This window comes from Melopsittacus undulatus, chromosome 6 (assembly GCF_012275295.1).
Source record: "Melopsittacus undulatus isolate bMelUnd1 chromosome 6, bMelUnd1.mat.Z, whole genome shotgun sequence".
Taxonomy (NCBI): Eukaryota; Metazoa; Chordata; class Aves; order Psittaciformes; family Psittaculidae; genus Melopsittacus; species Melopsittacus undulatus.
Window position 1 is genome coordinate 41,888,920 of NC_047532.1, and position 24,762 is coordinate 41,913,681.

Here is a 24,762-nt window from a genome sequence, read left to right on the forward strand (position 1 = left end):
TATTACTTGCTCAGAAGGAATTTGCATGATATATGGGTATCACACACAACAGTCACAGTGCTCTTCAGCTGGAAGCAGTGTGTTTTCATGTGAGAAGCTGTTCTGTGATTCAGAAACCAGGTTTGTAAACAAGCATTCCCTGAAAGCTGATGGCTCATATTTTATTTACCAAATCATTTATGGGTAAGGTGTTTCAATTGTTTCAAGAAAAGTGTAGGAAATGTGTAACTAAGCACCTGCCTCATTTATCTTACAGCTTCTGAAATAACATTTTGCTCTGTGTGTTAGAGAAATCTGTTAAAATGATAGAACCACTGAAATTTGACCCAGAGGAAAAATAAATAAAGAATATAAAACCTTGTGCATTGATTCCTCCACATGGAGGCTAGCTAGAAACATTTTTGTTACATTTTCACTACAATTAAAAAAGGAATATGTAGTTGTTTTCATTGCTAAAAGTGGAGAGTTTGTGGCAGAGAGCCAGAAGCTATGGAGGACTTGATGCTTCCCTGGGCTCTTCTCTGAAGGTATACATAAAATATTATACTGTCTGCAGTGCCTCTGCCACTGTGCCAGCAGGCTGTCCTGGTGAGAAAGGCGATGCTAGTTCTGTAAGCTTGGTCAGTCTACAGTTACGTGACTGTGTTTCCAAAAGAATACAGCTGCACTGGTGGGGTGGTAAAGTTGTTTTGATGCAGAGCTTTAAGATATTTTTTCTGTGTTTTATTAGAAGAGAGTCCTCACCCATCTGACATTATGGTGTTGAGCCCAGGAGAGACCACACATCATACATGCTGTCTTTCAGGGCACAAAGTGATTGATTTGCAATGTAATTTTTAGTTGACAAGTTGACAAATGTATTATGATTTTCCTTTGTGCTTTTGAGTTGGTGTAACTTTGCAGATTGAATCGTTGGTTTTTTTGGAGGATGGGGGGTTATTTGCAGTTCAATTACTGCAGTTTCAAATGCAGTTTCAAATTGCAAGGAGCAGGACGACTAAAAAAGCTATCAGAGATTTATTAGATAAGCTCCCTAACAAAAGCTTTAGAAAAATAATTGCAACAATCCCCAGGGTAAAGTCTTTGTTTCACTTAGTTCTACTGCCCTTCAGGTAATGGCCACACCAACAGGTACTTCCAGGATGGTGCAAGTCATCCTTGACTAGATGCTCAATGTTGAGCTATTTCACGGCAAGGGGGCATCTCTCTTTATTCCTCATCTGTTAAAGATTAGTTTATGCTATGAATATGCAATTTTTTGTGGTGTTGATAACTGTTTCTGACCCTGTTCTTTTTACCTGTAGCTCTGGAATTCCCTTTTCATGAGAAACTGATTGTAAAGATGCAGGCAGAAAGCAAGATCTCACAGGATAGTGTTTCTCTAGGAATTCAGAATAACCAATGTTTCATTTATAGGTTACAAATATTCAAGCAAGAACAGTTTTACTTTCCTGGTCACCTCCCACTGGCCTTCTAAATGCAGACAGACACAACAATGGTTTGCCTTACACCTGTACCTACGAGGTTGCCTTATCGGATAAAGGGAGGGATGGAAAATACAAGATAATTTACAGGTAACAGCATAATTTTTAAACTTGTGTTTTTATTAGGAATAAACTCGCTGTGCTTCTCAGTGTGTATTTTGGCACTCACATCAGTCACAGAGAAGAGGCACATTTGAACACTCTGTGTAATTGCTTCCTTGCTGTCCCATCAACCCCCCTTGATGGAATAACTTACACTGAGTTGCTTGAGTGCATGTTGCAAGGTTCCTAATTGCTTTCCCTTCCTATGTCCCCAGCATCTGGCAGATCTTGCATGGGATGCTGTCCCTCCTGTGCTGATGAAAAAGTTACTTTTTCCTCTTATGCTGAATGTCAAAACCTTTTGTGTACACCATGGAGGCAGGATAGCTGCCTTCCTAATGGGCTAAATTTGTGTGGACTTGCAGAATTAAGAACAGTAAAGCTTGCCTTTTGAGCTAATGAGCAGAAGCTTGAGGGCTTTACTGCTTCACAGCATCTTAAATGAGCAGAGGACGGAGTACACCATCAGTAGACTGTATAGGCTACCCAGAAAAAAAAAATATTTGGCTCTCAGAAGTCTTCAGTAAAAATTGAAGGATTGATCTCTCTCTCCTTCCAGTGATCCTCTGAGCTCATTCTGTGATCAAGTACATATGGTGTTATGCCTTTCTTTTTCCCCCACTGGTGACGTCTAAGAAAGAAGATTTTGAGATGTGACTGTGGCTATTGTGAAATAGCTAATCCTTCCCAAATCTCAGTAAATAAAGTCCAGGTGATGCAGCATTTATGGAATTACCTCTTAAAACCAAACCATCTCCTCTTAAGATGTCCTGTGAATTAGTGTATACCTATTGGTATGCCAGAGGCAGGGAATTTAGCAGATTATATTGTTCAGCAATATATAAAGAGGTTATTAACCAAAAAATGCTGCCTGATCAATCTGTTTTTTTTCTTCTGGTATTTACACTAGCTAAACTAACTGGTATTTCACAATAGTGAGCCAGTGTGGGCATCTCTAAAGGTTAAAATGGGCTGCTGAGCTCTTAAAATGGGAACAGCACTTTCTAGTACTACTTGTGCTTGCTGGTGTGTGATGGCTGCACATTTTCTCATGGTTGTGAAATTTTGTGCATCTGTTTTAAAGCTGCTATTAGTAATCTGTCTCCTGCTGCTGGCCAGAGTATAGCCATTAGCTTGATATGGTACGCTCCGTCACAAGCAGCAGTAATCATTATTACTATAGGCAAACGAAAGTCTGCAATATGTTGAATACATTGTCTTTGCAAGGAGGTGCACTCATTCAGAGAGGAAAAACTGAATTTGCAGAGCATTGGACTATATGAAATAAAGCAGGGGGGTTTGGTGGATTTCTGGCAACCCAGCAGGCATGTGCTTCCTGGTTGGTTTTGTTTTGTTCTCTTGATTTTTGAGAGATGTACCTATATTTGCCCAACCTCCTGTGAAATAATTCTTTATGCCTAATTGAGAATTTTATTGTTTCCCATATTTTAATAAAATCATGAATAAGCCAAACAATGAGATAGCTATTACTTACTAATTGCTGACCTGTACCTTCATTTTCACAGAATTGTCAACACATGATTGAGCCTAGTGTTCATTTACCAGCAAACAAACCAAAGGGAAAAAGAATAGCCTGAACTATGTTGGCTATATTTGAAACTGATAGATTATATGCTGGATTTTTCCTAAAATGTCTGTAACTCTGTGTTTTTACTTTTCTTGGTATTGAAAGAGATCTGGGTCCAGCTGTTAGGTCATTAATTAAACATCTCCTTGTCATGGTCCTCACAGCAACTGTTCTTCTGGAAGAGAGAGCAAACAAGTGAAAGAATTGTGCAAGAAGCTATACTTTTTCCTCTGAAGTTCAGTGACTCACTTTTTATAAAGTATTTTGCAATAGTAAATGTGCAGAAGATACAAAAGTAATGTATCAATTTGTCTCTTTCCAGCTCTGGGAGGGTTGGAAACCCTATATCAACAAAATGTAAGGATAGCATTGAAATAAATCAATGTAACTAGTTTATTGTATAAATTGGGATGATTATTACTTTTCTCCTGTGTATACAGAGCTTTGTGAAGTTTTAAAGAAACAAGAATTGCATCGACAAGTTATTGGTATATGGTTTACTACTGGTTTTCTGGGAAAAAAAACATTTTCTTTCAAATCATAATATGAGGGAGTTGCTAGTCACTGAAAAAATCATTAACTGTGCTAAGTGTGATACTGTTTTTCATCATTTATTAATTTGTTGAGTTTGTTTTCTTTTTCCTGCAGTGGAGAAGAATTAGAATATAACCTGAAAGACCTTAGGCCAGCAACAGATTATCACGTCAGGTGAGTTAGTCTGACTGAAGGTCACTTAAATATAAACTCTTTAATTAGATTGAGAATAAATGTGAAAGTCTTCTATCTAACTCTACAGTGTAGCTCAAGAATTTCACGGTCATCACTCTAAGTGTGTTTTCAGTAGCTTCTAAATACTTTCTCACAGATTTTATCTTGGACTTTAAAGTTACGAGAGTATTTTTTGAACAATACATTTGCTGTCATATTGCTGTCCTTACTATGGTAAAGAGGAAAAAAAGACATCTGCATAGCTATATTTCTGCCTGTGCATTTAACAGGTCTGGAAATGCTTGTGCATGAAAGTGGGATTCCTCAAACTTCTTAAAAGTTTGACTCAAGCAGCTGGCATTTCTGCTAGAGGTGTGCTAACTCTGAAGGTACTCCAGCACTGTTTCCCCATAAATACTCTGTGCGTGAAGTAAATCTGCAGCTTAGAAATGCGTCTGCCCCTAATTTCAGAATTTATGCAAAAAAGAAAAAAACAACCCAAAAACAAAACCCAAGGATTTGCACTGGCTTTTCTTGGTATTTTCAGGGTGTGTTTCTCTTTGATTCGAAAAATGTGGTTTGCACATTTAGTAACTGTTGACACATTCTCAGTTTTGCTCCCTGATGTTTTTAACACCGTCTGTCGTGTTATCTGCTTATGTTGCCTTTTTTTTTAAAGACTTTGCTGATGAAGTAGGGTTTCAAATTCACATCCTGTTCACTTATACTCTATATCCTTAAAAAAAAATCCTTTCACTCCTGTCTGTTGTTTCCCTCTGGTTTTCCAGACAAGGGCTGGATTTGCTGTGTTTTTTCACATCAAGGCTGCTCCTGTTTGTAAAATTTTAAAGAACACTGTGCTTCTCAACTATTAAAAAAAAACCAAACCAACCCAACACCAGAATGTATCTGTCTTGCTCTGGCACTACAGCTTATGTTTTTCTAAGAATACATTCTAGTGGAGCTTTAAAGTGAACTTTTCAAGTATAAACACAAAACCAGAAGTAACTTCTTGTACGTAAGTACAAGACTCAGACTCCCAGGTCAGCCAGTAGTTGCAGCCCTAGCAGCAAATGGATGATAGCAAGAGGAGAAAATTATATAACACTGCTGAGCATTCTGCTTTAAGCAATTGAGCATCATGTTAAAAGCCAACTTCCAACAAGAAAGTGGTCGCTATGCACAGTGTGGCATGGAGGTCTGGTGTGATTTTTGAGGGCATTGTGAGTATTTGCTCTGTGTCCTGACTGACTTCTTTCTCCCTACCTACAGCTCACTCCACCTTCCTGGTGCTTGTCAAATTAAAAATTGTTTGTGAACAGCAGTTAACTTTGTTTAAAAAGGAGAAGCAACTGCTAATTATAAAAGTCAGACTTAAAAAAGCAGCGGCATGTGTTTGGAGTGAAAGGAACCAACACTGAAAAGACGTGCTGTTTGCTTTCCATGACAATTTTTTCCTTCACTGAAACTGTGTTATATATTAACAACTGTGAAGAAATAAATCTGTTAAGTAAAGAAATGTATTGGGCAACTGTTACTCGGCAGATTGCCTTAGGTCTCCTTAACCTTGGCAGCATCTCTCAGGGCTTCATCTCCACACAGGCAGGCTGCTCATTCTTGGTCCCACCCTACTGAACCCTGACACCCAGCACACCCTGGTTTGCCCTGAACCTCTTGCCTGTGTTTCTTCCAGTAGTATTACTTTGGTGCTTGCAGAGACGACTGTGCTCAGTGTTTCAGTGGCTTGCAGAAGATGCTTGTTAAGCTCATTTTCACATGGTTGTATTCCCTGATGGTATGTGTTTGCTGCTTGGCTACACTGAGTTCCGGCACGGGTACATACCACTCATCAGCTTCAGACTCAATTAACTGCATTTGTTTTCACTCCTGACTAACAGGTGGTGGGTAAAGCAGCACTATAGCAGTTCTTGTGAACTTCCCAAAAGATGTGATTCTATGTAGGTGGCCATTGTACATAAATTACTCTTATCTACTGAAAACAAATTTGGAAATTGCCCTTTCTTAAACTCTGCATTCAAGCGCACAATAGGTACAGCGAGCTCAGAGGTCATCGTCTGGTCATGGTTTGAGCTTTTTTTGAGTAGAAGACTTCCAATTTGCACTTTTATTTTGGTGCATAGAATATGTGCAGGGGCAAAAATAACATCATTAATTTTTTCAGAGAAAAACACCTTGTGAAGAAGTGCTCAACCACATTGTGTTCACTTTCCAATAGGTGAAATATTATATATGCCCTTCTGTACTGATACATAGAGAAACTGCCTGAAATCGTATTTGCTTTGAAGATTTTTAGTTTAACCAGAGCTGTGTAAGTTCTAAGTGTTGACACCTAGGCTATGTAGAAGCTTGTAGTCACGGAAAGAGACCAGCAGTTAGCACCATTCACTTGCTTTACATGTACCCAGGCATTAAAATTTTGTATTGCAAAGAGGATTTTAGCACACTGTGTGTAAAAGTCTGGCAATAGGGAAGAAAGTAGTGGTGGAAAGAAAAAATGATGATGATAACTCAGTGGTCTCTGGGAGTATTTGAACAAAACGCTGTAATATTTCTCTTCTACTATGAATTCTATTGCATACTTGTATCAAGTGAAGTGAGATAATGATAGCCACTGGGCTGTGAGAAAACTGTTGTTAGTGGACGGTATTGTGGATGCTTTGGTAGTCAGATATTGTGGTGAGGTAGTGCTGTGTCATCTTATAATTGTCAGCAAGTTTGTAACCCATTTGAATGTTGTTTCCAGGGTATATGCAATGTACAACTCAGTAAAGGGTTCCTGCTCAGAGCCAGTAAGCTTCACCACTCACAGCTCAGCACCAGAGTGTCCCTTCCCACCCAAACCCTCGCACAGGACCAAAAGCTCCTTAACCTTACAATGGAAGGTAGGTAATACTTGGATCAGGCAAGAAAGCAGTGAAAAATACAGTTTACTGACAGTGAGCATAACTGTTGAAAATAATTGAAAGCTGAGACAGTTTTCAGTATGGAACTTGAACTTCTTGTAATCTGACAAATCCCTCCCTGTGCACTGACTTGACTTTTAAAATGTATGTGTTTCATTACATCCAGCTTCCTCACAGTATTTGTTAAGAGGTTGCCAAGCTGTGCACAACCCCCAGGCTTTGGCTTCACTTTAAACTTTAGTCATTTGCTGGATGAGGGGGGGAAGAGAAGTTTTCTCTTATTCCCAAAATCACCATTGTTATTTTTCTTCATAGGCACCCATTGATAATGGTTCAAAAATCACCAGCTACCTTCTGGAGTGGGATGAGGTAAGGAGTAACTGGTTGAAATAAATACATAAATAAATGGCACTCAGACTTTACAAGGATTTGCTGAGTAAAGAAAAATAATTAAATACAGGAGAAAGTAGAAGTAGGAAAATGAAATCCTGATGGCATTAAGTAAAGAGCTGGAAAGGTTAAAGGGACAGGGAGAGGGGAAACTTTTAATTCACTGTATTTTATGCAGAGACAATGTTCTGCTTCTGTACTCCTGAAATCTAAATTTTATTGCTCATGCAGTGCACTTTATTAATTAGCATTACTTGTTATTTAATGACTTGATGTATCTTAGAGTTCTGTTCATGATCTCTTTTTCTGGCTGATATCTGAGTGCAGAATAAATCATTGTTCTTGCCTCAAAGGAGAAGAGCCGTGATCTTGCAGCCCTTTCATCAGGGAATGCATTCAGGGTCAAAATAATGATGCCCTTTACACAGTGGCAATTATTCCCCTTCCAAACACAAAAGGAAGTAAGTTCCCTGTCCCTGCATAGTTAGTGAGCAGCTTGCTTTTGGGGAGAGTGCCATAAGCAAGAGATGTGGACTATTTGCTGGAGGTGGGCTCTGGTTGTAAGTCCTCCCTTCATCCCTCAATTCCTTTCCATTGTGCAAGCCTTATTTCTGCAGAAAGCATGAGTCAAGGAGTATCATCTTTGACGGAAAAAAAAAAATACATGATGTTTGGAACCACTCACCCTGCAAGTATTTCAGTATCACAGCAAGTGAGGTCTACGTGATGGGAAACCTATTGAACTGAACTAAAATAAATAATAATTTTAGAGTGACTTGCTGTCCCTCTCTGCATAATGAAAGGAAGAAAGGTCAGTGTAGAAATAAAAAAAAGAGTGTGAGGTCAGGGAATGGAGATTAAAAAGACATTTCTCCAAAAGTATGGGCTAGGGTGATCCCATTTCACCTCCTGTGACACCTTGACTGTGCTGTTGTGATCTCTTTCAAGGCTTCCAGTAACTTGGAGCCATGCGAATGTAACAACACCAAGCAGTGAAGCAGTGGAAAACCAAATGATTCCAGCCTGCAAAGGGAAGGGAAGCAATAGAAGGTCTTGTCAGAAGAAAGACCAGCACAACAGACCATTAATACAATGCAAATGCTTTCAATGTTAATTTTGTCCACATGGACCCTAGTCATAATTTTGGATAGACATTAGGCAACTCTAAAATGCTTTTGTCCTTTAAATATTTATATTTTATATATTTATATTTATATATTTAATACGGAGTATATACATAGACTTTTGTCTTCAGAAATAATTGTTACAACTGGTTTTCACATGGCAAAAGTAGCTAGTAGGCTAGCTAATGTGCCAATGGTAAAAATGAAGGCATCCTGATTCCCTTAGTCTGTATGGTTTAATTACCTTGTTTTCTCCGTAGCAGTCCTGAAATCTGAGATCCCAGTGGGTAGCTAGCCAGCAAAGATGAAAGAATAATGGCCCTGCACAAATTAATTTGGTACATCTCCAATGATTTGACAGGACTCCTGACTGAAACGGAATTGTCTGGTTGTTTCCTCTGATATGAGACAGAAATGCAATTTTGAGTTGCTGAATTAAAACTTGCTATTAAGGCTTACACAAGAAAAAGTCTGAAGATGTAGGCTGGCTGTGCCTACATCTGTGAGAGCCTCATCTACCTGCAAGAGCGAGCTCAGCAAGCTGTTCTACCCACTTTTCCATGTGCCCTCGCAAGTTGTGCCTCTTACATAGGGTGCGGTTAGATATTGGAGTTAGAGCACCGAAGTTCAAAAAAGTATTCACTTGTAATGCCCTGTACCTTCGCACTTGGTTGTGTGAACTCCACGTAAGCAAAAACACCGTTTTACAATGCCACACTGTGTCCTGGTGAAATCAAGAAGTAAATACATCAGGGAGGAGGAGAACGATTGCCAGGCAACAGCAAATGCTCTGCCAGATCTCAGCTAGAGCAACATTCATCAGCTACAGGGCACAAAGTAACATATAAACATGGGAAAATCAGCAATCAGAATGAAATTAAGTTGTGGCTAAAAAGTAGAGAGGACTTTGCGTGAATGGAGAACAAGAAAACTGTCTGATGATGAAATTAGACAAACACCCTAAAACGGCAGTCTGCCTTGAGAAGCTGAGTCCCTTCCTAGGGGAGGATGGTGTGTGAGTGAGCTGTGGAACACAAGCTGTGTTACCCACTCCCACCAAGGAAGGGGCCCCAGCAACCCCTTCATGCTCCCCCACAGTGTGCAACAGATTGTCTCTCTCTGAGGAAATTCAGATCTTGGAGCATGATGCTCAACAGTACCTCAACTCATTCCTGCTGTTTTTACAGTTCATAGCACCTAAAATGCAGCCAGAAGTGTAGGTGGCATCACTCGTATATGCAAGAAATACATTTGCAGTAAAACAGCAGCAGAAGCAGCATGTTTTACAGCCTTGGGATTAGGTGAGGTTCCAAGTTGTAACAAGAGGGACAGCATCTTGTCTCTTTGTGGCTGCAGCTGGGGAGTCTTGCTGGGCTGAAGTGCTGCAGTGCCAGCTGGGTGCAGGGGGGTCTGCCTGGGATCCTGGGTTCAGTGCTCCTCAGCAAGCCCTGTGCTACCACACGTATCTACTGCAGGGTTCCCCACTGCTTTGGAGGGTCACTCTAGAGACTGGAGAAAGGTGGATTTTATTTTGTTGGTATTATTATTATTATCATATTTTCTTTATTGTGGGTTTTTCTGTTTTGTTGGGGTTTTTTAATTGTTACTTTATTGTTACTTGCTGACAATAGATGCAGGACTATACCCATTCTGTGGGTTAGCTGTCTTTTCTTAGATGTACTTTAAATGCCTTCTCTCACCTCATTAGATTAGCTTTAGATGAAACATAAATTAGTTGCTTTTGTTTTTCATTGGAAGTAGGTGTCTTCTGACCTGCTTTGATGAAAAGAAGGTTATACTGCTTAACATGTCACTGTGCCAGTCCTACCCAGCTGCTGCTTCTTCAATTTAGTTATGAGTTTCGGTTATTTCCCTGACCTACAGGCTCTGGAAGATGGAGTAGTCAATAGACAAAGCTCTTCCTGCTCTTCCACCTCTTTCCCCCCTCCCAAATTGGATTAAATGGTTTGTAACATGACTGGTATTACATATTTGTTAGAAAACACAAATACTTTCTTCCTCAGTACTGACATAAGTCTTTGAGTTACAGTTGTAATACCTTGCTAATAAACTGGTTTAGTTTCAAATACTAGAGGAATGCATAGAAGAACTATGGAGGATGATCTTTATTCTTTAACAGTAGAGTAAAAGATCAGTTCCATGGTTGTCATCTGGTAACATTGGATGTACACAGGGAAAGTTTCCATTGACTTCAAAGGAGATAGGATCAGCCTGTCTTCTCTGGTATTTTGAAATTCAGTTGGATTTGAACATGCCTGCACCTCAGGTGCTGGCATTGCCAATATTAGCCTGGCAATAAAATCAGTTAGAATTAGTATTTAAGGAAAACTCCACCTTCTGGCTCATTTTCTATGAACTTTACAAACCTGAACTAGTCACTTGATGCCTTTGTTCCAGGATTGATTATTCAGGGTAAGCAAAAGACTAATTAGAAAAAAGAATGTTAAAAATATGCCAACCAGAAAGCAACACTGTAAATGAGTGGATGCTTTCTCCTGTTGCCAGTGTTCATCAAAATCAGTAAACTGGAACTGCATTGAAAAATGCCACTTAACACTGCTGTAAGAATCAGGCCTTTGTTACTAATCAGATGTGAAAGGTGGATTCTGTGATTAAGTGGTAGTAAATACATGTTTTTCTTGTGTTTATGGATAGTAAGGATATCCTGTTCATTCTCTATGGAAAGTGTAGGACTGTCCCTGAACCAGAGAGGACATCCGTCTCAGGCAGTGTGTGTTGCTGTTTTGTATATAACTCAAAAGCAGCTTTAATTCTCATCCATTAAGCGTCTCATTTTAATTTGCTCAAGAGAGAGACTGATAGAGTACCACACTAGTGATCTGGTGACAGGAAGTTAATTAAGTTTATATAGAGATAAATGGAGATGCCACCAAGTTTTAAACTGTTGAGGATAGCAGAGGTGTTCTTTGTTATACTAGCTGTAATCAGGCCATGCATATCAGCGGTGGTCCAACCAAAATTCAGTACATGGAGCCCCATGCTTGTGCCTGGTTTGTTTGTTCACCTGCACGCCCTCTAGGTCTGTTCTGTGGCTATGCTGCTCCTGTGAGACAGACAAGAAGAGAGTCTTGGATGAAATTGGATTTTGTGCATGTATTAGGAATGTTTCATAGTTCCTGTTGCGTCTTCTAAATGTTTGTATATAGAGAAAATTCAGTTATGTGTGTAAGAACATGCACAATAAATGCTTTGCAGAGATACTAGGTTGTGTCATAGTAATTGTTGACAGTTTGCTCCACAGCTTTGTGTCAGATTGAGTATCAATCTGCTGGTTTTTATTGCCAGTATGAGACAAACACAGAAGTTAAGGCTGGCATGGCCTGCAGCATATTGCCATCTTGCTTCCTGGTTGTAGGTCTGATGCTGACAGCTTCTATTCAGATTTCTGCACTGTGATCCTGTGAAGGACTGTGCTCCGTTTCTGTATCCACTATACCTGCAGTGACCCATTCCTCGTCATGTTTGTTTACTATGTCTTTCACAGGGAATGTGATCAACAAAGCCCATTTAAAATCCCAAAACCCTTGTCTTCTCCAGCAGAAACTGAAGCACCCTCTGTAGCTTGAAATATAGCCGAAATAGCAAGCAAAACTCTTAAAAACTGAATTGTTGTGAAAATTCTAATGGATTTGTGGAGCTGAATCGTGCTTGTTTCCTTGGACAGGCTCTGATCATCACACTGTGGGTGATTCGTGGGTGAATCTCATGAAGAACAGGGAGTGCAGACTGCAGGAGGGGCTAGTGAATAAGTCAAATAGTGCTCTTCCTCTGAAATTTGTGGATTAGAAATAGTTGTGGAAGTGATACAGTGTATTTTAAGCAACTTACAAAACATTATTTGAGGGATTAAAACTTGGATGCCGAGTGTACAAAGAATAGGGGAAGGATTCTGGGAAAGCTGTAAGACTCTTGGGTGGCAGCCAGTACCAGCCTGCCAGTTGTTCCTGTCTATAATTATGCCAGCATTAGTGCTTTCATAAATCTTGGGAGAGAAGGAGCAGACTATTTCCAGGCTATTAATGCCAGGTTAATTAGAAATATCGGCCAGCCTCTCCAATTAGTGCCAATAGAATCCAAAATACCAGCCAGTCTGAGTAACTTGAATACCAGTTGGTCTCTGTGCAAGTCTGGAGAGGGTACAATACCAGTTCAAGAAGAAAAATATATACAATATCAGAACTTGTACTGTTATATAAATGGAGTTATGCTAAATGTTTGGCAGCCTCTGCAAAGTTTTCATCCACCAGTTGGCAAATTGCAGTTTTCTTGGCCCATTGCTCTCACCAGGCATTGTGCTACAGATAAGAGAGATTTTCCAGGACTTGCCTTTTTAGCCAGCCGACTCTGTTCATCGCTTTGTCAGCTACATGCTTTGCATTTGGTCACTTTGTTCTTTTGGAGAAAAATCACACAAAAAGAATTAAAAAACCCCAAATAAACAAGCAACTGTTCTTAAGAAATCAAAAAGAAATGTTTTCAAATGCTTTACAGATACTGAAGTCATTAAAGTCTTAGAGAAAAATTAATTTAATGCACCTGAACCTATAAAAGAGAGTTTGCATGGGGGGGGAGGGGGGGAAATTCTGTTCTTAGTAGTCCTGCACTGATGAATGGATAATCTACTAAAAGATAGGATTACTAATTAAGTTTCGTATAGTCTGGATTTTAAATACGTTATTCCTGAGCTGGGAAGTATGGTGACCTATTTTTTTTTGCCCAAAAGGAATTTTATCATATAACTATATCTAAGGATTTTAGATCTGAAAAAGTTTTCTATTTTACAAAAGACTTTTCCTTTAAGATTCATCTTTCTTTTCCAATTCCACCCCATAATTTACTTAAGCCACACAGTAATGTTACAGCTGGAGCAGGTGGGTGAAGACTGTATAAAACCAAGTTCTAGAACAAGTGTAGGATCACGCCTTACAAATAGAAGTAAGTTATGGCTGTGTGCCAGTGTGCGTAATGACTCTTCAGTGTCCTGAAATTGTACCATGCTGGAGGTCTGCATGATTGTTTCTAGTTTGTTAAACATATTTCGGAGTCATACTGCAGACATTTTATGGCGTTCTTCCTTATGGGGTGCAATGCAAGTGAAAAGAAGTGGAAATTGACAGGGGCTGGTGAAAAACATGTCCCACTCAGGCATTTTTGAGATTTTGGGGCATTTAATGATGATGTATTGAGTGTGGAGGAAGAATGGTGTGTGAGAGGACACACAGACTCCAAAGAGGCAGCAGCAGGTGAGGCTGCAGTAAGGGACTTCTGAGTGAATTATCTTCCTGTTAGTCTGCTTAGGCATAGAAACATCAAATCTTCTTTCAAGCTGTGTATGCCAGGTGAAATAAGTAGCTTTGTCTATGGGCAGATGTTCTTTTTTATTTTATCTCACTAAAATAGACCTGTAGACAGGTGCCAAAAATAGTGAATGCTATGGCAGAGCTCTTAAGTCAGAAAGTTGCAGAGATGGCTGTAACTATCTCCTGCACCAGTTCGAGCTCATGGGTGTGCTGTTAGTTTTCTATCCTGGTGTCGTTTTGGGTTCTTTGTAATGTAATTATGCATTAATTTTGTGTTCAAGTATTGAAATTAAAACTCCTTTGAACTGCTTCAGCTCAGGGTGATATTATTTATGTGGAGTTGAGCAGTCTATGCCCTTTCCCTGAAGGATTTCAAATTGAGCATTTCCCATGTGTCGCACATGATGAGACCAGGTATTATTTGTTGTCCTGTGGTCTGTGTCCTGCAAAAAGCTCAGCTTTGTTTTTACCCCAAGGTTACCTGGTTGGGTGGGATTGAAAAGGGTTTTGGTTTCTTTTAAATGTGGGAGGGAGGTAGAGAACTTTTGAATGTTAATGTCCTCAGTTGTACTCGTTTGTACCTGAGGAAGGACTTAGGAGCTGGGGAAGTGTCTCAATACCTTCTCTCACTGCTGCCTCATCTTAGGTTTGTCAGGGATCTCCATTGCTCTGGGTCATGTTGATATGAAGCTCCTATGAAAGCTCTGTCATCCAAGCTTCTTAAGAAAGTTGCATGCTTTCTAATAAATCCTCTTTACTCATCCCATGCCGCATGCTCTGAGAAGTGGGATGGTTACAGAACCTGGTGCCTTATATTTCCCTCCATCTATTTTGCCCTGAAGAGCATGGGGCTGGGGTGGGGTTCGAAACCAAGAATCTCCTCGGTGGCAGCAGCTGGGGTTGGCCGTGGGCTGGACCGTGGGGAGCGAGAGCCCTCTTGTGGGATAGAGTGTTTTCGAAAGACCGGAGAGAGTTTACATGGGATTTGAGGTGCGGAGGGTAGCATTTCCAAGAAATGTTGATTGCAGCTTTCCTATGCTGCTGTGACCAGGTCGGTTCAGAGATGAATTTTACCTTAAATTTGCGTGCTTTTTTGTTAATTAGTAGGATAAATAGCGTTTCGAGCAGAATGACAAAAGATGAAGGTACATCTCATGAAGATGGGAATTTGGCAGCAGATTGACTGTGTTGATTCATATTATTTTAGGTAGCATAGCAGTGCTGTCAGTGGCTTGCACAGCTTTCTTTGTACACTGCCTTATGAAAGCATCTAATTCTAATATCATTTAACAGCTCTTTTTAAAATATGAACCATGTGGTTTTGTTTCATGGCTGTCCATTACAGATTTCTCTCTTTCTAGGGAAAGAGGAACAGTGGTTTCAGAGAATGCTACTTTGGAAGCCAGAAGCATTGCAAGTTGACAAAGCTTTGTCCAGCTTTGGGTTACACCTTCCGATTAGCAGCTCAGAATGATGTCGGTACTAGGTAAGTTGCCCAAGGTACATGCTTTCTGGAGAAAAAGTGGTAATTCAAAAGTTTAACTATCAATGACAGAGTAAAGAGGAATTTCTGGGGAGATTTGGGGGAGGGGTGGTGTGTTTTTTTTCTCTTTATGGTTTTGTGTTAAACATCTGACATTTGCTTTATTATTGATCTCTTAGAGTAAGTCACAGCTTCCCTGGTGTTAACATTCATCTCCCAGGGAATTGCCACGTACCTTCAGCATGATGAGGTTAGCCTAAGGAGATAGGCTTCTTTTGAGGTGTTAAATGGTGTTTTGTGGTCTATTCCTAATACAAAAAGAATACATCTGTTATGTAAAATCCCCACTAGGGACCTCTGTGAACCAAGAAAAACAAGCAGGAGGAAGTTAAGTTACAGATTTTGAAAGGAATCTTGATATATTTATTTTTTCTGGTTTAAAGCAAAACGCTTCTGTCTCTTTTCAGCAGTACAGTCCCTTCTTTCTTCCACAGGACTGGCAGGGCTGGCTGATGGGGTGGGAAAGAAGGGTGAGAGAGCCAGAACCAAGAGAGAACAGGCACATCCATAGGCCTTGAAAGATGGATTTCAGGTTCTGCTTTTCTTTGCACATGAAGAGATGTGCTCGAATGAAGATGATGAGCAGTTACTGCATTCCTCCAGGAGTTTCTGGGGAGCCCTGGGCTAAAATGTTACACAGCTGGGGACCAGAGTTTGCCCAAAGAGACATCAATCATGCTGCAAAGGCATGCCCACTTCTGTACTCACAGAAGGAAAGTAAGCCAGGAAGAGGTTAGCTGTGAAGAAGCTAAACATCCAGTGTTCTTGTTTACTCCTTTATTGTCCTTCTTAGCTAAACAGGATCTAATCATTATTACAAGGGCAGAAAAAGAAACACTGGTGATATATAACAATGTATTTTGCTCAGAGAGATTCCTATATTGTTTTCTTTTCCAAAATACAAGCCTCTTAGTAATACGTAGCTTTAAAAAGTTTTCCTTCATTTGTGTTCCTGTGTTCTCCCTATAAGATGCACTGGGACTGTTCATGTGTGCAGAGAGTCCTTTTTGCCAATTTCTTGCAAGGTAACTTCCCTTCTTACTGAAATAATTTTTGATCTATAGAGAGAAAGAGGCTTGAGGTGGATCTGCTCAGTGTAACTGGGACTGCCATTTTTATGCAAAGTTCCCCGCTTTGGTATCTCTTTACCATATTTCAGATTTTAATATATCTTAGGGCATGCTTCAACCCTCCCTCCCTTTTTTTGTTCTTCTCTCTCCCTTTTTTTTTCCTGAGGCTACTGGGGGGAAAATGAACTAAGAACTATATTTATGGTGAGCTGCTCTGTGTTAATCTGTAAAGATAAGCACCAACAGCACATGGCTTATTTTTATAGACAGCACTCAAAATTATAACATGGTAATGTCATCCAGCACTTCGTGTCATATGACAGGTTTGGTTGTTAGTAATGCTTGTGGACCTACCATTGAAGATGGTTATTGCCTTGTTTTGGTGTTAGTGGGTAGATTTTATAACTATTTATATGTAATAGGTGGATTTTATATGTATATTTATATATTTATATATAAAATAGGTGGATTTTATAGCTGTAAGAATATTTCAATAGATATGTTATTTTTACAAAAGAACACTCGGAAAAAGGAGATGTGGCATTTAGTATTTATTAGACTCATGCCACAACTTTAATGAACTTAAAATGCAAAGAAGTTTGGGCAGGGAGAGTTGGAAGGGAATAGAGCCAGCCTGGGAGGTTGGAAGGCATTTGTGCCTGCACCAGAGAGCTCCTACATAATGCTGAGCATATATGGTCGTGACTGGATAAATTTTCCCTGCTTTCCTTGGTGGGGGATGTCTGAAACAGTGGGACCTGATTTGCTGAAGGAGGCTGCTTTCAGAGGTGTAGTTTAAACATAAGTTTTATTCTGAGTTTATAAAAGGTGGAAGCTGTATGTCAAGTTCCACTTCTGCAAGTTGAGCACTTGGGACTTTATTTCCTATGTTTAGTTCCCCTTTGTTACATGAGATTTTCCTCTACTTCACAGTTGATAGTAAATATTTTTAGGCATACAAATATTATTTTTTCCAGTTTTATTGGGATGAAAACTGTAAAAATGACCATGAGGACACATGCAATCCTACATTTTTTGCTATTATTAGTTCTGGCATTTCCTAACCAGGTGCTCATATTTTAACATTTATAGCACTGTCTAGATTTTTTAAAAATGTTAAATACTTCTGTAAATACACTGAGATTTGTTTATTTAGTTCTTTTATGTTTGTATGTTTTAATATTCCTCTGTTTCTGTGCAGTGGGTACAGCCAGGAGGTGGTGTGCTATACTGCAGGTAATATTCCTCAGACCCCTTCAGCCCCAAGGCTCGTTCGAGCGGGTGTTACATGGATCGCGTTGCAGTGGAATAAAGTAGAAGGATGTACACCAGAGGAAGTGATTTCCTACACCCTGGAAATTCAGGAAGAAGATAATGTAAGTACTATGTTACTATGAAGTATGCTGCATGAGTTAGTGTTTTCACTTACTAATTTAAAATCACTGAGAAAACTGTGGTTTGCTGCATTGGAGGGTCTTTAGGAGTACTAGGTAGTTGTCAGGACAGAGCTGTGTGATTTATTCTGGTCCACAGCAGAATTATGAATCCTTAGCTAAAAATCTGTACTGTCATCCATGATGACTTCACAAAGCTTTACTCAACTCCGTAAGGTACTGGGCAGCTTGTCCTTAACCAGTTCAGTCTGCTGTGTCCTTCTCACTGCTGTGTGTTCTGTCATCTGCCACTTCTATTTCTGTAACGTGTTAAACTGTCACGATTGGGTTTGTGCTTATTTTGCAGAAAAATTGTATTATTCAGGTCCATTGCAACATCTTTCTAGAAGGAAATTTATTAAGCCTTGTGTCTCAGAAGTAATAATAATAATAATAATGGTGAGAATAATAATAATAAGCACTCAAATGTAAAGGCCCTTTGCTATAATATAGCTTCAGACTATAATAGAGAGAGCACTTCCTCAGAATTCTTAGTTATGGATATTTGTCTGGTTTTGTTTTTTCTAGGATAGCATGTTTCACCCAAAGTACACTGGAGAGGAGCAAGCCTGTACTGTGAAGAATCTCAGAAGAAGCACACAGTATAAATTCAGGGTAAAATCTTTTTCCTCTTGTCACTGTATAGTATTTTCTGTGTTGGTTTTTTCCCAGGAACAGTAGGGATCCTTTAGTACTACCTGCAAATTGGAGTCATCAAATGCAAATTTACTTTATACTGTAACCTAATAGGTTAAACTGTTGTATTTTTACCTTTATCACAGGGGAGATGCTTATTGATCAGCCTCCTTAAAACAAGCATAGTTCTTGGTACCATGTACTGTCAGGTGTGATGTTGGAAAAGTGCAACTCAGGATGTGAAGTGCTTGTAGTTGGCTGAATTGCTCCCCAGAAACCTGACCCATGGTCACAAAATCAATCTCACTTCTACACAATGGAGCAAACACTGTAAGCTCCCTTGTGCACAGCTTCCTTCCCCAGCTCAGTGACCTGTCCTCTCCTGACATGCAGAAATTGAAGCTTTTCCATCTCATAAGCACATGTGGCTGGTTTTTGAGCTGATTTTTAGCAACAAGTGTTGTTATCTCCTGTTCTGTGGATGCTCCTTCTCAAGAGAATGCTCTGAAGTCTTTTTGCAGACACAAAATTCAGTCATCTGCCTCACTGCTGCCGAAGCCATCAAGCACAACACAAGTGCTGGGTGCTGCTATTGAGGAGCAGACGGTGTGTTTTTTACCAGACAGGCTGTGGTGTGGCTGGCTCTCCATACCCACTGCCGGCCTGTCCATCCTTCCGTAGCAGCTCAGCAAAGCCAGGAGCTGTGCATGGCTTCACAAGGTAGTGTTTGGCTGTGCCATCCTGAGTGCTGGCATCCCTCCAGAGATGACAAGGAGCTATCTGTAAAGCCAGCATCCATCATGCTCCAGTATCCATCATGCCAACACAAAATGGTATCTGGAAGCAGCTTCATGTTATTGTAAACAGCAGGGAGTGAAGGATGCCGTGGGTTTGTGTCAGTTCAGTCATTTGGCTTCTGTAGGCAGGAGCAGCAAAAAATACAGCTTTACCAATAGACTCATTTAAATTCTTAAAACCAACTTTGGATATTCTTTGACAGAAGACCTTGTGAAGTTGTGTGAAGAACTACCCAAAGAATCAGCAAGTTGTTGTGGTGTTGCTCAAAGATGGTACCTTAAAAGTTTAGCATTGTAAAAGCTGCAGTGGCTGTCTTACGGAAAAGGACAGTTAGCACTTCTTGGCAGCTCTGCTTTCAAATTAAATGTGAATTTTACAAATCTGGGTTGGTACCAGAGCAAACTTGTCACCTCATGTCAGTGGCTACAAGCACAACTCTGATCTGACTCAACACTGAGATGTTCTCTTGTTGCATGCATATCAACATTAGTTAGCTAAAGGAGTTGGGGAAGGATCCCCAAAGCTATAAAACAACACCAACAAAACCAAATACAGGTACCCTGGGAAGACAGCAGTGTTTTAAAACTTGTGGTGGGGGCTACTGGCTTGTCTTTGAACCTGGGCAAAATACAGCGCTTTGGAGAACCCCCTTAATAATAAAGAATTATGGGGATAATTTACCTCATACCAGCCAATGTTTGCTTACAGAGAAGACACCTTGCTAAAATTTTTGATGAAATAAAGGTTGGTTAATTAAAGTGGCAATGGCAGTGTAGTACACTGTTGTAAAGGCATTTGTTCAATACCAGGTAAGGTTTTGGCACAGAAGGGCAAATGATGATACCAACACAACAACGTGCAGTAATTTCATTCTGTGAAGTGTCTGAAGTGTCAGCACAGACGGGAATCACCAACAGCTCTTTCTAGTGAGGTTCCACAAAAAGCAATGCTGTGTATACTATTTCATAATTTTATCAGTGACCTGGATACAAAGGTTTATTTTTATTCCATGTAAGAGGATGGGGGACTCTAGACTGGGGAGGCTGTGGCTCTGACAAGTTCCTCCTTGAGCAATCAATTTAATTGGAATTTTCGGTTCCTGCCAGGCTAGTGCAGTCTTCAGCTGTATACATAGGGGAAATGTTTAAATATTGCATTACATTAGTAGCTCACACTGATTCCCTAGAGCTGTTACTGGGACATTTGTCCAGCTCATGTATCTGGTGTTCATGGCAAGATGTCTTAGAGTGAAGAATAGTCAGAGAAGAACCAAGAGATGATACACAGGAGTTGATAGTGGCTTTGGTGACTTGTTTAAAGCAAGCATACTTTTTGGCCTTAGAAGTTACAAATAGTTTTCCTCAGATGCCTGTGTTAGGAGAGAGGATAGAAATGACTGCTCCTGAGAATAACAGAGCTTCCCAAGTGGAAAAGTTCCTGCTAGCTTATATTTACTGTTAGCAATTATAATACATATTTTATTACTCACTTCTTGGCAACAGATCTTTGTCTCAGAGACTAGTGTGAGCTTATAGAGCTCTCAGCAGCCTCAAAACACAGGACCATTTGGGATTTCTTGTATGATCTTGATCTGCTCAATCTCCTGGCCAGGTCCTCATGTCTTAGCTTAGAAACCTTTTTCCTGAAGTCAGGAGAAGGTGCTTTTGAGTAGAAGCAAAGGATGAGAGTTTTCTTTGTGCACATCCTGCTCATTTCAGTGGTTGTAGATTATGCATTTCTTGTTTGCATGTCATCCTGTTTAAGCTTTTAATTGTGATTACTGATATTGTGAATTAACTTGTTTTAAATAGCAGTTTGAAATACAACCAAAACAAAAATAGCATAGTTGTTATCATAGTAATCTTTTATGAGTAAATAACTGCCACATGACTATTTTTTTAAGGAAAAAATAGCAGTGCTCTTGTCTTAAACATGTCATGATCTGTTGCTAGTGGAGGGAAGGAAGAAATCCATGTAGTTTGTAAGGAAACAACATGGCAATTTAACATCTCTTATTATATCCTATACACTTTGTTGGGATGTGACATACTTTTCAGTTTAATGGTATTTGTGCAGTTGCTAAACAAGTCTCATCCAGAACTGTCAGAAAAACAGTTACAATAAACAATGGTAAACTTGTGGTGGTTTTGTTTCAGCTGTTTGCTTCTAATGTGGAAGGAAAGAGTTCTCCCAGCGAAGTGCTGGTCTGTACAACAAGCCCAGACAGGCCAGGACCTCCAACCAGACCCGTTATTAAGGGGCCAATAACATCTCATGGCTTTAGCGTGAAGTGGGGTAAGCTGGTTCAGTTTGTCATAGTAGAGCTTTTCTGGGTCATAATAAATTCTAATAAAATTATGTAAATATGAGATATGTATTAGAACTTTGATTTTTCATGCTGCTTCTCATCCAAAGTTAAACTTGTTTGGAGAACTTTCCAACTTAATTTGTTTTAACATTTTAAAAATTGTGTGGAGACTCTTGCATTTCAGAGTCAAAAATGTAGATTGTTGTTGACTAACTGGCACTCAGGTGCATCTTCAAGCTTTTCACCTTACATTTCTTGTCCCGTCAGCATTATTCCAGCCGCTTCCTTCATTGATGGAAAGGCTTCTATGCTGCATCTTTTTCAATGCTTTTTCCATAATTTTGTTTGTAACATTATTATCCAGCTGCTTTATTCTGACTCATGCTGAAAGCTGATGTCTGCTATATACTTCTACTATAAATTCCTTGGTGTAGTTACTGTGGAGGAGTTTATGGAGGAGAAGGAGCAGAATCAGAACAAGCTTCTGTATCGAGTGTTATATTTCACTCCTAATCTTGACAAATTACCTTTTTTTTTCAGATCCTCCACAGGATAATGGTGGCTCAGAAATCCTAAAGTATCTACTAGAGATTTCTCAAGGAAGTCCAGAAGGTAAAGTTGAAACAAGTTGCCTCAATTTCATTCTGTTATGACTGCTATAAAGAAGTTCTGACCCTTTGGGCTATTACTTTTATTAACGCACTTATGCTCTACGTATGATTGAAGCTGAGTTACATACATGCAGGTTTTGTGGGAGAGTTTGGGTTGGGTTTTGGGGAGGTTTTGGTGTGGCTTTTTTTAAGTATGCTCTTTTTCTTTTCTACTGGTAGAATTTTAGGCTCTCTTGATAAACCTACTGTTTAATATATTTAATATGTTTTAGAACGACTTGTATATGTGTCTATGTGTATGTATGTCTTTTAGGATGGAATACCATTCATAGTAATATTAACACTAATGACTTCCCTGTATTTCATCAGTTGTAGATGACTGCATTAAGGATTTTCCTAGACACTCCTGAACTTGTTGCGTTATACTTCTCTAAACTTGGATATATTTACTTTTTTAGCGAACCAATGGGAAGTGGCATATAGTGGATCAGCTACAGAATATACCTGTACTCACTTGAAACCAGGCACTTTGTATAAACTCCGGGCATGCTGCATCAGCACTGGTGGACACAGTCAGGTAGGTATTGTTTAACAGTAAGGACTATCGGGTTTATATTTTTCAGAGATTTATCCTCTATTTTTGGTAAAAGATTTCTTCTTTAAAAATAAGATGAGTATTTTTCCTATAGCACAGTAAAGCTAGACTTTGTATTTAATCTTATGTTGCAAGTTAGTGAATTTTATAAGACTTCTGTCTACCTGATGGGATTTTTTCAGTCAGATTGCAATATAATGAGATTGGGTTTCTTCAAACCAAACTATAGGTGTTTATACTTACACTAGAAAAGACCATGCTGTTTATCTGATTTGGCTGCTTGCTTGAAAAAGGCCATAGACTTTCATGTACATGAGCCTGTACTGACAAGCTGGACATGCAGTAGGGGTAGTTTGTTGTAATAATTAATTACCTTTCACATGGCTGAATTCTTTAAATTTTTGGTTTCCATTTTCCAGATGCTGATTCCTGTCATTCCCTCCTTTGAATTAAAGTAATTTCAGTGCCTACACTTTTATTCCTCTTGCTTGCTTTTTTTTTAATGATTGAGTACCTTAGGCTTGATATTATTATAAAAACAAGGAAAATTGAAATTAATAACCCAATAACATTAGCCATCAAAGTTTCCTATGCTACAGTTGTGAGTATGCTAATGAAAGAACTCTATTATAAATTGCATTTGTAAGTAACATGCTTGATAGCATCTCCTAGCCTTTATTGTTTAATATCAATTTCTAATAAGTGGTTGTTTTAGGAAACAATTTCTTGTGCCACTTTCTAATCATGCCTTACTTTGTAGGCAGTAACTGTACCAGAGACCTAACTTTAGCTCTTGTTCTCTTCCAGTGTTCTGAAAGTTTACCTGTCCGTACACTAAGTGTTGCACCTGGTCACTGTCGGCCTCCAAGAGTGTTGGGGAAGCCGAAGCACAAAGAAGTACAGCTACAATGGGGTAAGCTCTTAAAGCATTTCACTGTTGATGATGTGATGTTGATGCTTTGATCTTGGTGGTTAGTTGCTGAACTCGCTTTACTTTTATTTCTATTGTTAGACCTTGTGAAAAGTTCCAATGTATTCTGTTCACTGAGAAGTATAAAGTCTAGTGAAGTTTGTGCAAGTCAGAAATACATCTTCTCATGAACTACTGTGGCTCTGTATTGGGTTTCTGAACTTAGCTGTCCTCCATCTGTCTTTTAGGCCTGATACTGTGCTCTTATTTTTATTTTAGCTGGGACTTGTCTCTATATCAGATCTATAAAGTATCAGCTATTTCAGAATATCTGTCCTTTTATGGCAAAAGCACCATGTGATTCGAGATCTTTTTTATTTGTAATACTGACTTAGCAGAAGCAGGTTGCTACTTCTGATATAGGACTTAGACAGGGGAGACTCAGGTTAGATGTAAGGAAGCTCTTTACTGTGAGAGTGGTTAGGCACTGAAACAGGTTACCCAAGGAAATTGTGAGTGATCCATCCCTGTCAGTGTTCAAAGCCTGATTGGATGGAGCTTGGAGCAACCAGGTCTAGTGGACGGTGTCCCTGCCTATGCGAGGAGGCTTGGAATGAGATGATCTTAAGGTCCTTTCCAACCTGAACTGTTCTATGACTCTGTGACTTCTCTCAGAAATTTGAGTTAGAACATTTTGAGGATTTTGGTGGGCTTTTAAACCCTGATCCACAGTATAACATGCAGAGTCCATTGGACACCTGTAATTTTGCAAAGAACTTGGACCATGGACATGACACTAGACTGCAAAAAAAATTGCACATTTTTAGAATACAATGTTGTCGTGGTTTAAACCAAGTCCCCCAACTCCCGGAGAGTTAGGAAAGAAAATCCAAAGAATGTAGCCCCCACGGATTGAGATAAGAACGGTTTAATTGCTAAGGCATAACACAAAACCCCTACTGCCATTTACTACTACAAATAATGATACAGCAAACAACAAGTGAAGAGAATACAACACCCCACCAGCCACCGACCCATAACTCACTCCACCCTGCCTGGCTGAGCACCGTGTGCTCCCTCCTCCATTTTCCTCCCCAGCTCCATCCCTCCAGCTCTCTCTTTCCCAGTATGCCTCCTGGGCATCACGTGCTATGGTATGGAATACCTCATTGCCTAGCCTGGGTCAGGTGTCCTGT

General features: G+C 39.6%; 1 protein-coding gene across 1 annotated transcript in view; it reads left to right on the forward strand.

Moving 5' to 3' along the window:
- FNDC3B (fibronectin type III domain containing 3B) overlaps positions 1–24,762 on the forward strand; it is a 204,490-nt gene that overhangs the window by 134,516 nt on the left and 45,212 nt on the right. The window contains exons 8-18 of the mRNA XM_034063887.1: positions 1,417–1,574; positions 3,823–3,882; positions 6,647–6,785; positions 7,122–7,175; positions 15,024–15,148; positions 17,477–17,651; positions 18,237–18,323; positions 21,299–21,437; positions 21,991–22,062; positions 22,520–22,638; positions 23,464–23,569. Of these exons, the coding sequence (XP_033919778.1) occupies positions 1,417–1,574; positions 3,823–3,882; positions 6,647–6,785; positions 7,122–7,175; positions 15,024–15,148; positions 17,477–17,651; positions 18,237–18,323; positions 21,299–21,437; positions 21,991–22,062; positions 22,520–22,638; positions 23,464–23,569 (1,234 nt within the window). The remainder of the gene's footprint in view (positions 1–1,416; positions 1,575–3,822; positions 3,883–6,646; positions 6,786–7,121; positions 7,176–15,023; positions 15,149–17,476; positions 17,652–18,236; positions 18,324–21,298; positions 21,438–21,990; positions 22,063–22,519; positions 22,639–23,463; positions 23,570–24,762) is intronic.